Source organism: Zalophus californianus, chromosome 8, assembly GCF_009762305.2.
Source record: "Zalophus californianus isolate mZalCal1 chromosome 8, mZalCal1.pri.v2, whole genome shotgun sequence".
NCBI classification, from domain to species: domain Eukaryota; kingdom Metazoa; phylum Chordata; class Mammalia; order Carnivora; family Otariidae; genus Zalophus; species Zalophus californianus.
In genome coordinates this window covers 57,063,551-57,082,064 of record NC_045602.1, presented here as the reverse complement: position 1 = coordinate 57,082,064, position 18,514 = coordinate 57,063,551, and the positions used below count along the sequence as shown (strand labels likewise).

Sequence of the window (18,514 nt, the reverse complement as noted above, 5' to 3'; positions counted from 1 at the left end):
ATCAGCTTTCAGGCCTTTCTTATCAGATGTTTAATTACTCGTCAGAAAGGCTATTCTGGCTCCCCCACCCCCACCTGGATGCCAGGGAGGGGTTAGCAGAAGACTCTGAGTTGGGTGACCAGGTGTCCCAGTTTGCCCTGGCTTGACGTGTCTTGCAGACTTTGCAGACTAGTGACTCTTGGTGTTAAAATTAGGACAGTCCCAGGCAAGCCAGATAGTTGGTCACCCTGGATCTGAGGGAAGATGTATGAGAGAACCTTGGACATATCGGGGAGAGCGGACGCAGTTGCGCCCTGTGGTGAATGATACCACGGCAATATGGGCAGACCCAGTAGAGCAAAAGTTGTGACAAGACAGAGCTCTCTCTCATGGCATCCCAACAGTGACAGCAAATGACAAACTGCGGAGTGTCTCTCACACCCTTAAACAGAACCTCTCTCCAATTATTCACCATCTGGAAAGCAAAGGGCAAAGGGAACTTACTGTAAAAACGTCATCATCGCCAAGCTCAGCTTCATTATGGATGGTGGAAGATGAAGTGGTTGAGCCTAAAAAGATAAAAAAATGTAGTAAGACGCATTTCCAAAGATGATACGTCAAAGCCAATCATTTAAAAAACATATTTTAATAAAACCACATTCCATTCCTTTTGAATGTGAGTTATCAGTAGAAATATGTAACCTGGGAATTAAATGTTTTTAATTTACTCCTCTTTAATTGACTCTAGCTAGGATGTTCCCTAAAGTAAATCTACCTACTGTTGTTCTCAATCCCTCAAACTTCTGGCCTGCCCACTAGAGAACAAGCACCCAGAGAGCCACCTCAGAGGGGACAGGGGGCCCTGCCCACTGCTTGGAAGCATGCATACCACGACCAGCCTCTGCCAGTGGTGCCCCAGGGAAGACCCGCCACAATCTCCATGTAAACAGGACTTACTTTCTGGTCTTTTCATCTGCCAACAAGAGGGCTTGACTAAATAGCTTGTAGGGTCACCTCTTGTTCTGAAATGTAGACACTGGACTCAAAAACCCAGCCTGGGGGAGCTGCATTCCAAGCAGACACCCATGCAAAGAGGTTTTCTCTTGCAATGTTGGGGCACCAGTGAGTTTTCGGTTTCTGCAGGCCAAAATTTGGGCTCGTGCCTGAAAACCCAGTTTATTCCATCATGGAATGATTTGGGTGTTTTGGGTTTGATTTATTTACGTGTTCATCCTTTCTTCATTCTGGTATGCAAATCCACAAAACATCTTCCTTTTCCCCTAACAGTACCTGATACTGTGTGGACCAACTTAATGGACACTGTTAATGGCCAAAAGGAAAAACATACTTAAATCTGCATATGTGGTAAGTATATCAACAGGAAAATTTCTTCTTTATCTCCTTCCCTGGTTAGGTCTTTAAAAATGTGCATTTAGAAAACATTTTGCTATTTCATAAAACTGAAATTAAAAGAACTGCTCAGAAAGAAATGAGAACTATTTAAATTTCTAACGAGGAATTATAGGAGAAAAAAGAAGTCCTCTGCTCAGTTACTACTGATCTTTCAGGAGTTTCCTCTACTAGTTTTAATTTTTCTAGTCAATTGATGTTTGAGGAAAATTTGACAGAAAACAGCCAGGTAGAGTATATACAGAGAAAAAAATTACAAGTAAGAGAGTCAAATTTGTGTGTAGCTTCAGTGAATACGTGGACATACTGCACAAGTCTATCAATAATACAGGAGCTATTTTCTCTGTAAACATTTAGAAGCTATGTTTAATAACATTCTAAACATCTGCCACTTTATGTCAGACCCATAATGTGAACACTGGTGTTTACTACCTTTTTGGCCATCACATGGTTGGGGTGAACAGACTCATGATCTAGCTAGAATTGTCTTACTACTGACGTTGAGCAAGTTTTCTCTGTAAGATTTGCTTTTTGCTCTCCCCCCAAATCCACAAAGAAGAATATGACTTCAGAACACTTTAATTCTTAAACAAATGCAGCCCACGTTCTTTTGTAATTAATCTCCCCAAATTCTGAATTGGGCTTTCACATGCCTTGCTTGAGTCTTTCTTTCCTCACAGGGCCCGGGCCATGGCACCTTTAACTCTGAATGAATAACTGAATGTGTTGAAGTCAAGAACTTATGCGTTTGCATGTGTGGACTCTAGAAAAGCCCATGAGAATTGACTGCGCAAGAGCCTTCCAGGCCACAATCACATGCAATACAATGTCTACTACGCACCCTCCCACAGACTTGAGGCCTAACCCGAACCAGGGCTCCAGGAGTCACAAATCCCCTTCCTTTTCAAAGCAGACAAATACCCTGGGCTTGCATTACAGAAAGGCAGTGGGAAGGCCTGACACCTTCTGGGTTCATTAGAATCCACTCTGCCTTTCTGAGCCGACACGGATCAGACCAAAGCCATTTCAATAGTCAGGGGAAGGTGAAATTTGTCAAAAAGTCACTGACATGGAAGTCCAGAACTTACCTTTTTGGAACAGAGCCTAAAAATCAACTGGGATCACCCTTTACTCTGAAACCCATCTCCTTCTCCCCTGCACTGTCACTTGGAAATTGTTCTCGGTGGCTGTTCCTGAAGTTTTGGCATATACTGACCTAACCCCCAGGCCTCCCCCCAGTAAACCATAAATATAGGATGGCAGACAACTGGAATAAAAAAGACCTCAGAACATTCCCATTGTCCACCTAAGAATGCAATGACAAAATTTGGTACCTTCTATAAGGTCTTCGATTGCTTTCCTCACTCCCCTGTCAAAGGCTCGAGCATCAGCAGGGCTTTGGAAAGTAAGTCCAAATTTCCTATTGTCGACCTTCCAATGATGAAAGGTTGGGTTGGCTTTGGTGTAGACCAAGTCCTTTCTTACATAGCATTCCAATACCACCTGAAGGATTGAAACACACAGGCTGGTTACTCGTGAAGGAGTCGTGATGGTGTCTGGTTACCAAAAATCCAACTAGGAACCATCCATCATTGCTGGCAACTAATGAAAACCTTCCATCCCTGCCTTCTCCTATCTGTGAGTCTCTCCATTTTGAAAGAAGCCTTTGCTTTCCTTGTGGACCATCTGCTCTTTGTTGACCCCGCCCTGTTCACCTTTGGTGATCCTCATTGTACTTTCTAACCATCTTGGTTCTCAGTCATTTTAATTCCTCCCACCCCTCACTGGGGCAGGGTGGGGGTGGGGGGAGGTTGGTTACTATGCTGAGGGCCCAGGTCTTGGGGCTCTTGCTCTGTTTCAGATTTACTGCTTCTATGTCAGGGCCTTTGTTTTAATGGCTCTCAATCTTCCCTCCTCTGTCCTGATGGGTGTTTCCCAGTGACCTCACATGCAACATGTTGAAAAAATTAACTAACCTGTTCTGAACTTTCTGCCAACTTCCCGTATCTAGCAATGCTGACCCTTCCCTGTTCACGTTCTCCAGCTCAAAATCTCTGTGGTTGTCTCTGTCTCTTCTGTTTTCCCTATCTCCTGTATTATTGACCATCAGGTCCACTTCATTTTTACTTCAACATCTTCTAGATCAACCTCATTTCAGTTGCTCCCACCATGATCTATTAAACTTCTATCTGAATTATTCAAACAATCTCCCAAGTTTCTGGTGATCTAGGCCCAGAAATGACTTTTACTAAGCTATGACTTGGAGCTGTTACAGACCCTTGATCATTTTATCTTTAAAATGGAAATAACACAGACACCAACATGCTTGGAAAACACTGAACTAGAAACTTAACAAGGTCACACTCATTTCCCAGGATATTCCCACCATCACATTTTACTCTTTTATTTACTCCAGTTCTTCCTGTGACTTTCACAATTTGGTACTTGATTTCACAGATTTTCTAACAGTTTCATGTGCATTAGCCTTGTGCCCCTAACCAAGCTGCAGAAGATCAAGATGTATTACAAAATAACTGCATGTCCAGCACAGTGCTGTTGCTGATAAAGATACCAGGGTTTAAGATTATACAATCAAAGAAGCACTGCCAATCATGTGAATGTAAACGTCATTCTTTATTCATAAAAAACTCCAAAATAGCGAAAATATTTATTCCTACGGCCTCATCAGGTACACCAAGATGATTTTGCTAAGTTTAATAGCTTCGATCTTGTTCTGGCAAAGCTCCACATTTAACAAAATAAGATCTTATTAATTTTAGACTAAGCGAAGGGCAAGAGTAAAGCCCTGCCTAAATTAGTATAAATTCACATTACAGAATAACTTTAAATGCATACAAGTTTCAAGAGTACATCTAAGCAAACAGAAATTAAGTGCTGCCTAATAAATGGTCTCTGACTTAATAAATATGAGTATAATAGTCACATTGGTATATCAAATGGAGGTCCCCAGCAGTTCACTTTATCCCATTGTATTGAAAGAAGACAACGGTCCCCTCACACAGTTCTATTTATGGTTAAATTGCTTATTATGGCCATTTTTCTCTAAGAATAGTGCAATGATTAAATGTCAGCCCAGCCCCATTCCAAATTGGGGAAATCCAAATAACCAAGGCTTTAACCAACAAATGTTATCTATTTTAGAATTTAATAGTCTCAATTCAAAGTCTCAAAATAAACTTTTTTGTAAAAACAAAGACTTCCAGTTTCTCCGTATTTTTTTTAAAGCAAACTCTACCCCAACGTGGTAAAACTCATGACCCTGAGATCAAGAGTTTTATGCTCTACAGATTGAACCAGTCAGGCGCCCCCTCCATGTTTTCAGGGTAAAAAAAAAATTAGTCTTTGGTCAATGTTTTCCAAGTTTAAGATCCTCCAGCAGCAAATTTTCTTAGAGAAGTTATAAAATTCCTAGAAAAGTTCAGTCACCTAAAATAAGTGAGGGGAAGGGGATCAGGTACCATCACTTTATGTCCCGATAAGCAAAATAACATCATTACATATCTAAGTTTAATGACAAAAATGAAAAAGTTCAGGTGTTTTCAACCTCACAGGTGTAAACCCTCTAGTGAAGTTTGGTATTAACTTAAAACTTGAGAAAGCCTTTAAAAAGGTTATCTTTTTAAATGAGATGCATGGGGGAAAAAAAGGTGATTAAATATTGTCGTTGGAAGCTTTAAAAGAATCTACACAAGAAATACATATTGTCAAAGATTTAAGTCATCTACACAAATACACGAAGGCGCCATTCTGGCTCCTCTCTCCTTCCCCACCCTCAATGCTTCTCCACTTCCAGAGTCAGCCACTGTCAGGATGGGGGACACAGAGCCAGGTCCCTTCCTGCGGCTTCTTTATATATGCACCTAAGCTTGTGTGTGAGTGTTTTTAAATGTGGCCACACCTATAACTGGCTCTGCAACTTGCCTTTTATTTTCCTTGAGAACACGTCTTAGAGATAGATACAGGAAAGAAGTTCTGTTCCATGGCTCAGTAGGGATACGTTAGGATTACTCAGCCATTTTCCACACTAATGGGCATTCAGGTTATTTCTTTTCTTTTCTTTTTAAAGATTTTATTTATTTATTTGACAGAGAGAGAGAGACACAGCGAGAGAGGGAACACAAGCAAGGGGAGTGGGAGAGGGAGAAGCAGGCTCCTCACTGAGCAAGGAGCCCGATGTGGGACTCGATCCCAGGACCCTGGGATCATGACCTGAGCCGAAGGCAGATGATTAACGACTGAGCCACCCAGGCGCCCCCAGGTTATTTTTAATCAGTCGCTTTTAGCAATAGTGCTGGAATGAACATCTTTATACATGTTCTCAAATTTTGTTCTGCGAGCTCTTGGGAGCCCTCCCTCTCTACCCCCTCCTCACTTCAGAGGGTCCAGGATGGCAAAACTATTTTCACATAGGGGCGCCTGGGTGGCTCAGTCAGTTAGGCAGCTGCTTTCGGCTCAGGTCATGATCCCAGGGCCCTGGGATCAAGTCCTGAGACCGGCTCTCAGCTCAGTGGGGAGTCTGCTTCTCCCCCTCTCTTTGTCCCTCCCCTCTCACTCATGCTCTCTCTCGAATTAATAAATAAAATCTAAAAAAAAAACCTATTTCACATAGTAAGACAGTTTTTGCCATTTCTGGTGAGGGTGCCAAAGGCACAGTAAAACCTGGGTGCTGTGTGCCATGCATGGAGGCAAGCGACAGCACCAAACTCGATGCAAATCACTGGACTCATCACTGCCACGTGGGCCAAGTGGAAAAGGCCAGTTTTATGTCGGATTGTCCTTGATGAAGCAGTTAACAAGTATTAAGTCTTGACCCTTGAACACACAGCTTTTATCCTGTGTGGTGAAATGAGAAGCGCACATAATTGGACTCTCAGATCTGCTTCTGCCTTCAAGCTGCTGTAATCCGTTGCTCTGGCTGAAGTATATGAAGAAAAGTGGGCTTTGCACAAACGCTCAGATGGAAGGCAAGGGGCACGGCTAGCAGCCTGTTCACTTCTCCTGCATATGGATGAATGATGACCGTCTCAAGGAAAAGCTTTAGTTGTGACTTGAACGAACTGCCTTTTCCAGGGATCACCAGGTTTACTTGAAAGAACAACCGACAGATGAATGATGGTTATTCAGACCCAGGATTTGGCAGATACTTTCTTGAAAATGGACACAGCAAGCCTGTCACTTCAAGGAAAACAACTGGAGGTATTTGTTGCCAATAATAAAATCTGAACTTTCCAGTGAAATCAGAATTTTGGACAGCTTCCCAATACTTAACAACTTTTCTAATCATGTTAGGATTGATGTTAAGAAATGTGATTTTTTGGTACTGCAAAATTAAATGCATCAACATTTGGAAGATCCGCTGAACTCAGTAAACCATTATTTTTCAAATGACATGATGTTAAAAAATCAGGAACGAGTAAAAGGTCCACTCAAAGTGAAAGATAAAGCAGTAGATTTTAATGTAACAGGTTATGAAAAGTTCATTAATGTGGATTCGGATCGCACATTTCAGAAACTACTATAAGCTGAGTTTTACTGGGGTATTCAAGTACATTTACAATTATCTGAAAAGGCTACTGATATTTTTCTCCCTTTCTGAACTACTTATCTGTGTGAAGCTGGATTTTCCTCATACACTTCAACCTAAGCAACAAACAGCAACAGCTTGAAAGCAGGAGTAGATATTAGAATCCAGCTATGTTCTATTAAGCCAGAGATTCGCAAAAATATAAAGCAATGCTACTCTTTTCTCTAATTATTTTTATTTTGGAAAATAGTTATATAGTAACTTGTCATAAATAGTTTTTTAAATTTCAGTTTTAATTTCTAATACGGTAAAAAATAAGTAGCTATAACTCATAAAACAAAAGCCTTTTGGGGTCCTCATTTTTAAGAGTGTGGAGGGATCCTGACACCAAAAATGTCTGAGAACCATTGCTTTCCTTAAATCTTTGCGTGCAAGTTTATCACTATAGGATGGGGTTTAAATATGAAACTGCCAGGTTAAAAAGTATGTACACTTAAAATGAACATCCTGCCAAATTGCTGTTCAAAGAGCTTCAGCAGCTGGAACTCCCACCACGTGTGTATGTATGCTCACAGACCTGCACATGTACAACAAATGGAATGACCAGCCTTTCAGAGTATGGGGTTCATCTTTATAGGTGGTTTCTCATGGGATTTAAGGAGTAAACTTCTCTAGTTTATCTAAAATGATTCAACTCAGACATTTTACATTTACATATAATTTCTCAAGAAAACTTAACTGTCCCCAACTTAAAAAAAAAATTACCCAAATAACGATTTCTGAATGGATGTCTGGAACAGACTTTCCCCACAGAAACAATGGTAGCTCTGTTCCCAGGCTTCAACATATAATTCAAATAACAAGAACCAATGTGTTAAATTCTAGAACTGCACTACATTAGAAAAACTAGTGATAACACTGTTTCTATCAGAAAAAGCATTTCTTGTCCTAGTTGGAATACTAGCAACTCTGATACTATCCAACAAAAATGATCTCCACCCTCTCCTCACCATTCCACCATTTAGAGTGGGTCCTTCAACAACCTACCCTATCTGCAGGCTCCCACATGGGTTCATACCCTCCACTGGGGCAAAAGTGCTGTGTTATGGAAGCTTAGAGGCCAAAAGAGGAGTCACCACTCTCCACATCTGAAGAGTCCAGAATTTCCCAGAGTATGAGGGATGGAGAGATGGAGAAACACAACTGGGTATGTGATTTCAGTTCGAGGGCATATAAAAGTCTAGAAATGCAGAGTCACAGAATATAGAGGGGGCAGGAAGAGAAACTGAGTGACTGAGAAACATGACGGGGGCAGGGGAACATGATGAGGGGACAAGGCACACAATCCTTGTGCAATAGCAACAAATAACAGAAGCTGGTCCACAACCAGGACTGCCCTATTACCTTGCGGTTAGTGTGAGGGGACCAGGTTTTGGCCTCACAATGAAATGGTTTCCAAGGCTGGCTCTGCTAATGATCACGTGCCTAGATCGAGGAAATGGATCACTTCTTGGAGCACTGAGTTTTCCCACTGCAAAGTGGAGGTAAAAGTATCTTCCTCCTTCAGAATGTTGCAGGAATTTAACTGAGGTTATTTACATAAAAAAGGGTCCTGACCAAATGGTAAAAGTTTACCAAAATGGTAAAAGTTTACAATTATTATGTATAAGTCAGTGGTAAGATACAAGTTTATAAATACATTTCTAAAATGAAGGGGCTGGATGAGACAATCTAAAGGCAATGTTAGGTTGACATAGTCTATGACAAACCATGAAAATACCAAGAAAAAAGAGATCTAAAAAGATTTAACTGCTCAGGCAAGATAATTTGCTAACACAAAAGTAATAATAAAAACAAAAAGGGAACAAGTGAAAAAAAATTCTATCAAAAATTTTGCTAGAAAAAGAACACTAAAACAAAAAGGTAAGCAACAAATTTTAAGGGTATTTGCAGTAAATAAGGCAGATAAAGATCAATATCGTTCTTATATAAGAGGGCACGCATGGCAAGGAGAAAAATAAGGCCCCCAATAGATAAATAAGCAAAGAACACTGACAGATAATTCACAGTTACAGCTGTTTAACAAACAGAAGAACACTGATGCCATTAGTACTCAATAACATGATACCACTGTTACTCTGTCAAATTGGAAGAGACTTAAAATATATGAACCTCCCATGTGTTAAAGGAAATTCTCATACACACTGGTAGCAGTTCTTTGTACAAGAATCCAAAGTCATAAAAATTGGACCGCCTAAATTATTCCAAGAAAACAGTAAATGTGGAAAAAATGAAGGTAGGTCATATGAGGTGGGGGAGGGGGGAGAAAGGACCCTTAATATTTATAATAGCCCTAAGGAGATCATCAAATAAGCAATGTTACATCAACCTGGTACCAGCAATGTGGAAAATTTCTTATGAGAATGTTAAGGCAAAGCACATGAGATACAAAATTGTTGACAAGCTCTGGTCAGAGCTATGTAAAAATAAAAATATGCACACGGGGGAAAAAACTACACCAAAGGGCTAACAGCAGTTGCACACATGTGACTTTGGCTCAGTTTTAGGGTCAGAGTGACAGGGTTTCAAATACTGGTTCCAGGCCCTCAAGATGGATCACTGACAACAAGGAGTCTTTCTGAATCTTCATTTTTTCAGTTATAATTACATAGGCTACTGTAAGGACACAGTGATGTGACCTAACTAAAGGGCTAGCATTGTATTTAGCACACGGTAGGCATTAGCTGAATGGTAGTTATTTTACTTTTTATTGGTAGCGTGGTTACATTGCCTTTGTTGTGATTATCTTGTAAATAAGAATGTTTTGATTATTTGACTAATACATAGGGAATTTCCTGAATGGACACCCTTCTTAAAATGAGCTATGTTCTCTCCCTTTAAACTTTCATTCATTGCATTTTTGGGAAATGAATCAAGTGTGAAAATAGCATTTCTGTTAATCTATATATAACATTTACAAATTGTTCTGTCTTATCTGTTTGGTAACTTTTTTAAACAGTAAGAAGTGGTTGCAAAAGAAGATTAAATTTGTACATTTAACTCATAAAACTCAACATGTGACACACTCGCTGTTAAGGGTCTCAAATGTAACACTGACATTTCCTGTGGTGTCTTTATATTTTCTCTGTTGAGATTCAATATGATCCTGCACATTTTGAAGCAACAGTTGGCTTTTGAGTCCATGGACAGATAGGAGCGATGTTCTTCCAGGTTCAAGGCCACCAATTAAAAATAGGTTGGAACATTCAATTTTTCTTCATATCATAGATTCGTTCCTAACTCAGAACTGGACATCCAAGTTCCTTCATGGAACTATATGGTACGAACTACCAATGCTCCACTCGTAAAAGAATAATGATCACTTTCCAAAGTACATATTTAATAAGCATGCAGAATTATTATAGACGTGGGATGCCACTTTTTCCAAACACGTTTTATTCATTAGCGTCTGAAACAAAAGCTACAGTATCTTTTAGATAAACAGTATTTACAAGTAACCACACGTCAGGTGACATTCTGCCTTCGCATTTGACCTTTTACCATCCAAACCTTGATAGCATGCTCCACAAACAAACCCTACATTTTTAAAAACCCCGACTTCAAAGCTCACTACCGTGTGATTCATAACAAAGCACATACTTTTGTTTTGAGTATCTTGTTACAGTGACAGAAAGACAGCTTAGTTAATCAAAGCCACCAACAAGAGAGCCAAATACACGACTTCTAAGCACCTGTGGTATATGGTGTGTGGTAAAAAGTGCCTTCGCTGGGAAGCCAGGGTTACGTGTTGCATTTGGCATCAGCTCCCAAGTTTTAACTTCTTAAGTTTTCATAACAGTTTGAAGTCAGAGAAAGAAGGGGAGGGAAAAACAACAACCATAACCCAACCTATGAGAAGAGGGCTTATGATTAAACAATAAAGAAATCGGGCGTTGCTGATTTAACCCGTGGGTTGCATGTCTGCCATTACCAGTTTGTCTTTCTGTCGTTCACCATGGATGAGAAAGCCGCTGCGTCCATTGCCTTCGGGGTGCATGACCTTACAGACCCCCACGCGACTGATCCCGCCTCCTTCCTGTGGGAACCATCCCCCGCTGGAGTCATCTCTGGTCATAACCACGGCCTTGACACGCACAATATAGCTGTCACTAGAACAACAACAACAAGAAGAAGGGGGCATGACAATGGTCTGGTAGCTGCAGGACACGTTTCACAATTCAAGATGACCACTGGCTGGCACTTTTCTGGAGTCATCAAAAGAAAATCTAGGTCTGGCGGCAACCTTAAAAGGTGACCCTTCTTGGGGTGTCTGGGTGGCTCAGTCATTAACCGTCTGCCTTCGGCTCAGGTCATGATCCCAGGGTCCTGGGATTGAGCCCTGCATTGGGCTCCCTGCTCCGCAGGGAGCCTGCTTCTCCCTCTCCCACTCCCCCTGCTTGTGTTCCCTCTCTAGCTGTGTCTCTCTCTGTCAAATAAATCAATAAAATCTTAAAAAAAAAAAAAGTGACCCTTCTCAAATTGGGAGGGGAAAAAAACCCCAAAAAACACTTGCAAAAGGTCATTTTTAAAAAGATACCCAGTAAATTTAAAGATGTTTGTGAGTCTTTGAAGATGCATGCAGGCATAACGTTCTCTAGTTTCTGGGCATAAGTATTAATAACAAAATGAATGAGCTAAATGCCATAATTTGTTATCCCTAAGTTAGGAAAGTCAAACCTATGAACTTAAGAGGATATTACGATTTCAACCCTTAAAACTTAGTTCGCAATGAATGACCTAGGCTTAACATTTTATAAACTTAATCATCTTCTGATTTAGCACAAGAACAGGATAATTTCCTTCCAAATCACAAATTCACCATGCAATCGCATATGTAGGTGGGAAAAGATTTCAGTTCCAGTACCCTTTACGCATGTGTAGCCTTCTGTTTATGATTTTATTTTTTTCCAGTTAAACTTCAATTTCGCAATAACTTCTTTTGCACATTTGCCAAAAATCCTCTTTCTTCTCCAGAGACCAACTCTAGCTCTTGTCATTCTTCATCACTTTTGGGGAAACATATTTGGGTTTTTCAGCAAGGCCATTTAAATTCTCATTTGCTGTTTTCTTTCTTTGGATAGAATTCATTTTTTACTCATTCAAAAGCATATTCACATCTTCTACATGCCAGGCACTGTGCCAGATTCTACAGAAACAAAAATGTAGAGTAACATAGAACCCCCTCTTTCCTTGGGACTCAGGGAAGACCTCTCCTTCCCCCTACGCAGGCCAGAGCCCAGCCACTGCCATGTCCAGTCCACCAGAGACCCTTTAGACAGTCCCTCTGCCCTACACCCCTGCTCACCACACTCACCCAGATTTCCCATGACTCCCTGTGGCTCAACTTCTACACCCCTCCACCCCCCTGCTCCCTCTAACTTCCTTGTCCCTTCCTTAGACCAGTCCTTTCATTTTGAAAACTGGTAAAATATATATGCGATAACATGTACCATTTTAACTGTACAATTCTGTGGCATTAATACGCGGACACTGCTCTACAACTCTCACCACCATCCATCTCCAGGACTTTTTTCATATCCCAGACCGAAACTCCATACCCATTAGACATTTTTAAACCCCTCACTGTCCTCCCCTCTGCACAGCCCCTGCAATCACCCTTCTGCTTTCTGTCTCAATGATTCTGACTGCTCCAGGGACCTCCCGGACGTTCCTTTCACTTTCTGAACCTACATGGAAATGTGCTCTGGGGCTGAGCTTCTGGGGCCCACTGACACAAGGCCATTCTCTCTCTCCTGCAGCTCTCCTTGCTGAGGCTCGATGTGGGGCAGGGTAGTCACCTCTGCCGCAGGCTACAGGTGGGCGCCCGGTTTCTCTGAAGCTCCCAAGTCTGACCACGCCACTGCCACCCTCCTCTTCAATCTTCTACAGACGTCTGGGCCGCGTCCCTTCCCTCATTCCTGGAAAACAGTGGTGGACGGGCCCACTGACCCTCCATCTCTCCACCACGATCCCTGCTGTGATTCTTGGTAATTTCCTTATTCACAGAGAAGTTCCGTATAATACCTTGGCCTCTCAGTTTCTGGAACTCTTCCCTAATGCCCTTGTCTTACACCCAACCTTAGGTACCCCAGCCTAGGTCACACCCATGACCTTGTCATTACTAATATCTGCACCACCTCCTTAACCTCAGTTTTAAGCAGCGTGCTCTCCAGCGGCCACTTCCCAACTTTGTGGCTCACTCCCTCCACATTCCTGCAAGTCTTCACCCCACTGGGACCAACCATCTATTGCTCTGACGCCCTTCCCCCGAACCTTCATGTTCTCACTTGATTCAGTCCTCAAGTTCCATATTCTATCACGACACGCTTTTGGACAAAAACGTAACACGCTGCCCTCTCTTTCTTCACTGTAATGCTCGGTGAAACCCCAACCCTGGTGAAATTCTACCACCTCCTTAACTCCATGCCCCACCCAGGCTGTTGAATAGGACTTTGTTCAAAGGTCTAGTTTTAAAGTCACTAACCTCAAGTGGGCTTCTAGGTGCCCCCCAGCAAGCTGCCACATTTCCCTAATCTGTACCCAAGAAGATTTCATGGGCCCACCTACCCTGTCGCTCTCAGGTGATGGATGAATTGCTTTAATTTCCCTGGGAAGATAGGCAAAGTCAGAAGGGACCTTGCATCTGTGCCCACTAGCATGCCTATGACTCTGTACCAGTACTCTCTGCCTCTCCTCCTTTAACTATGGCTAAACCATCCATAACCCAAGCCAGGGCCAACAACTCCACTTAAAATTCTTCTAGGTAGGTGCTAACAGTGCCCAAATTCACATGTCTACCCAGACCTCTTCCCTGAACTTCAGATCAGTAAAATCAACTACCTATGTGATTTCTCTCCTTGGGCGTCTGGTAGGCATATCTCAATCAACATGTTTCAGATTGAACTCTTAATTGTCAATACTTTTTTATCCTACTGGTTCTCCCTTTGGAATATAGCCAGAATCCACTTTCTACCACCTCCATCGACACTGCCCTGATCCCAGTCGCCATCACCTCTCAGAATACTGCAACCTCCTCCTAACTGGCCTTCCTACTTCCACGCCCACCCAACTTTCTAAGAAAATAGAAAGGTGAGTCAGATTACGATACTCTACTAAAATAAGACATCCAGTAAGCTTCCTACGTTACTGAGTAAAAATGAAACTCAAGCCCTTATCACTCTCCTCCTTGCTCATTCTACTTTAGTCCCATTGCCCCTGTCCTCCACATTAAGCACACTATGACCTCAGGGCCTTTGCATTTGCTATCCCCACCCCCCACCCCACCCTTCTCCCCCCACACTAACTCAGTTCATTTCCTTATTTCCTCCACGTCTCTGCCCAGGGTTATTTCATCAGAGAAGATTCTCTGTCCACTTCATATAAAGTAGTACCCTCCAATCCTCTTAAATCTTCTCATCCTTCTTTATCTTTCTACATGCTACGGAAACATCTGCCCTACTTGTTTGACCACTTTTTCCAACTAGATTGTAAACTCCATAGAACCAAGGCCTTTGCCCTTTTTGTTCACTGCTACATCCCTAGAACCTACAGCAGTGTTTTATATGTGGTAGGCTGTGGAATGAAAAGGTTAATTTTTTTTTAATATTGTATTTATTTAGTGAGAGCAAGTGAGAGAGAGAGAGAGAGAGCGAGCATGAGCAGGGGGAGGGGCAGAGGGAGGTAGAGAAGCAGACTCCCAGCTAAGCAGGGAGCCTGATGCAGGGCTTGACCCCAGGACCTTGAGATCATGACCTGAGCTGAAAGCAGGCGCCCAACCGACTGAGCCACCCAGGTGCCCCAATGAATGGATTAAATGCATGAAATTTATAAGCAGGTTTTTAAAAAGTTATTTGTGGCTAACAAAATCTCTGAGAGAAAATAAAGCGTTCAATACTCATTTGCTTATGAGCCACAATAGCTTAGTTGGGATAGGATAAAGATTTCATTAATAAGAAAACTAAATTTAATAATCACATGGTTTCTTTCATTAATCCATTCATCTCATGATTCAAATCCATATTGCTTTAGATCATAGAGATTAGGAACATTTGATAACATTTGTTTAGATTAGTTACATACAAACAAGTTGAGAATAACTTTCCCCTGCCATGTCCCATTCATTCTAGAAAAACTAAGGGTCCCCAGGATTTGTAACTCTTCAGGATGAAACACACAGCTTTCTCAGATCTTCTGTTAGTGTACGATGGGTTCATCCCAACAGGAAATGGCCAAGGTGGATAACTGAAACTCTACACACCTCTTGTTAGAACATGCTTTTTAACTTTGTGTTGCAGCTGTCTGCCGTTCTCCCTTCCTTTGAGGGGATTAAGTAAACACGAAAAAGGGAAGTTTGTGTGACTTATGTTGGTGCCATAAACTTACTTCCAAAAAGTATTCATTTATTGGAGATTTTAAAAAATACCCCACCCCTTGGCTCTGAGACTACAGGGGCTGCTAATTTGGGTCTTTGCTTACAGCCTGCCGCATCCTTGATCTTGCCCTAATTCCTCCTATGCCCCTTCCGAAGAGCACTGACTCCTCTGTGATGGGGTGTGTTGGGGGCAGGGGAACAGAACCCCCCACCCCATCTCCTCTGGCAATAGCCCCATCAGCCCCTGAGGCCTCTGGCTATTTAAAACAAGGCAGGGGGATAAAGGGTTGCACTGAAAGCTGTGAAGGATGTCTGGATAATCCAGCTGCATGGCCACAGGCCAACTGCTTCCTATCTGTGGTGTATTTATGTTACTCAGGCACGTCACCCTGCCCAGAACAGAAATGACAGTGAACTCTACTACCAAAAAGGTATATGGGAGGAAAACTCCCTTCCCACCTTCCCTCTGTCTCTTTCTGGAAAGAATTTAAACAACATGTTTAAGCCAGATGTTGGGTTTGTTTGGGGGAGGATGGGACAGGAAGGGCAAGGGCAGATTAGTTTTTTAATTTGCACAAGGAAAATGGTGCTGGTATGCTTCAGAAGAAATTCAAAAAATGCTGCTATTGTCAAAAATAACAAAACTTAAAAAAATGCTTCTGCAAGCAGCAACTGCTAAACCGGTGTAACTCATTAGGACCCGGTGAAGTTCCACACGTGGATCCAAACACCAACTGAATGGAGTCCTAGTGTCTGAACTTGAGCTAAACTGCCCCAAAGACTCAATGTCATTACATATGGGATTTGACTACCACCCCCCAAATAATATCATATTCTTTCACTGCATTATGTGTAAAAAAGTGGCTTCTATGAATTGAACTGGAGACCTGCCATTTAAACGTGGTTTAAGGGAAAGCTTCGCATTCTGAACATGGGGGCTTATCTGTAAAAATGAGACTTGTTCTGTGATCACTTCAATGTGCAAAGGAAGGAGGTGACATCCTATGGCAGGATGGGGGAGGCAGAGTAAGAACAATTTCAAAACTAGATTTTTATTTGGGGGTACTGAATCCAAGGGGGCACAGCAGGGTTTGGATCTTTGGCTTTTATGTTCAAGGTTCTCTTCCATATTCAAAGCAGGACCTGTCTGGACCACGTTACAGAAGTAAACAAGGTAAACAAAGAACTGCAGGAAGTGGGGATGAGGCAGCGCCTGTAAGTGTCAACTCAGAGCCAGATAGGCTCAGCAGCACCCTGACCTCAGTAGCTGAAGAATCCTCTTAACGAGCTTCAGATTTCCTCATCTGCAAAAACTGAGAGGATCTACCCTGCTAGGATGTCCTGAGGGTTAAAAGCCGTGCTAGAGGTCAAGTGCTCGATACAGAGAAGTTTGGTAAGTTGTAGCCAACAAAATTATTTTTGCTGAAGGTCTGACTTTGATTACAAAACAGGTCCTTTAAAGACCGGCTCCCCTGGCCACTAAGGAGTGGGTTTCCAGACCGCCCGCCTTTTTCTGCTGGCAGAGAACAGAGTAACAGGGAGGCTGTCAGGCCCTTAAACAACAAAAGAAAATCCCAGACGGACCTCCAGCAATTATCAACGCAAGTCGGATTTATAAAAGACCTGGTCTGAGCCTACATTTCAGGCACCCCTGTAGAGGAAAATAATTCCATTCGCCATCTGCGAACGAACTGTGCTCCTGACCTTCCTCCCTGGACTCTGGGGACGGAGACTGGAACTTTGACATCCCCCCCACAGACTTCCCGGCCCCCTCCTCAGGGCCCACCCTCATCTGATCACACAGCTGCCTTGCCACTCTTTTCCACCCTCCTCTCCTGCACCAGACCTTGAGAGCGATTAGCCCAGATCCTAGCCTCTCAGACTCCCTCTTCCACCCGGCAGAGCCGCTAGCCGCACCCGAACAGAACACGAGTCCTCCGGGGGGGCCGGGCACACTCTTTACTGTCATCAGATCCCGCACCCCACCTCCAGTCATCCTTGTACTTAGAGACTTAATACAAAGTCTCTTTGATTTCCTTGATTATATATGTATATAAAGTATCGTATGTGTGCGGAAGCCAGAAACTGGTCATATTCTATTTAAGCAGGTGGTGGTTTCGTGAGTAGTTATTTCATTAAGTATCAACTACTTAATTTTTTAAAAGTGGACTGCTCTGGTCTTAAAAATTTCTATCCTCGAAAGTTATAGGCAAGGGAGTGATACATGAGGTGGTTCTATACATGGTGGTACCATGATTTTCAGCTCTGTGCCAGCCACTAAAGGTAGGAGACTGGCTCTGCCCACTTAATGTCTACCAAAATGTGTAGTGTGTACAGTTAGGCCCTTATAGGAAACAGTGGCAAGAAAAGCCCACTAAAGATGCTAGATTTGGCCGCAGCCAAGTCTGGCAAAGGCATCAGCTTTCCTCTCAAAGGCTGATGAGCAGGCACTATGAAGCATAGAAGGAATTTTCTGAACCTTAAATGTTTGCTTCATTAAGAGAACTGGTTTGCAGGATATTGGAGTGGGGGAAGCTGAAAAGTAGGCTAAGACCACTTAAGAAAAAGCCTTCCCTACAGTTATTGACCATCCGTGAAAGCGACCACGCAGTACACTTGATGGAGAGTCATACTGGGGACAGCCCAGTATCTGCTAGTAAAAGAGTCCACATACTTGAACAGGTACTAAGACCAGGACTTTGAACTCAAGGTGTCAAAGCAGTCTGCTCGTGACTAGATGTACGCAGAGAGGAAATCTTCGTTGTGCTGCTGTTTTTCTGAGACACCACAGCTCATCTCGCCCTTGCAGAGAAATTCCCCCATAGGGTTACAGCAGAGCTGTTCTAGGTTTTATCTTCATGGTCAATTTAGGTACTTTAAAAATGGTATGTAAGGAGTTTCCAGGAATGGAACCCCAATACATACACGTGGTACCCAAAAGGTGATGGTGGTAGCGGGTGCTTGTCTTATAATGACTTCATCCAGGAACCAATACAGGCTCAAAGCCTGGGGTCCTGAAGGAGCCCCAGAGTGGGTGTGAATAGGTTCTCCTCCTTTACTGTGTGCTGGGCTCAGAATCTGTGAGTGAGGGTATGAGGAAATGTCTTAGGAATCCCCACCTTCATCTTGCGTCACAAGCCAGGTCGTTC

At 42.5% G+C, this 18,514-nt stretch overlaps 1 protein-coding gene across 3 annotated transcripts in view; it reads right to left on the bottom strand.

Annotated features, from left to right (window-relative positions):
• The window catches only part of SPRED2 (sprouty related EVH1 domain containing 2), a 115,053-nt gene that overhangs the window by 19,256 nt on the left and 77,283 nt on the right, over positions 1-18,514 (bottom strand). For 2 of the 3 annotated variants that reach the window (XM_027621949.2, XM_027621950.2), the window contains 3 exons: positions 10,926-11,103; positions 2,724-2,892; positions 484-548 (listed from right to left, as the gene is read on the bottom strand). In XM_027621949.2, the coding sequence (XP_027477750.1) occupies positions 484-548; positions 2,724-2,892; positions 10,926-11,103 (412 nt within the window). Of the gene's footprint in view, positions 1-483; positions 549-2,723; positions 2,893-10,925; positions 11,104-11,858; positions 12,145-18,514 lie in introns of those variants that run through there. The other variant, XM_027621951.2, reaches the window with a different exon arrangement.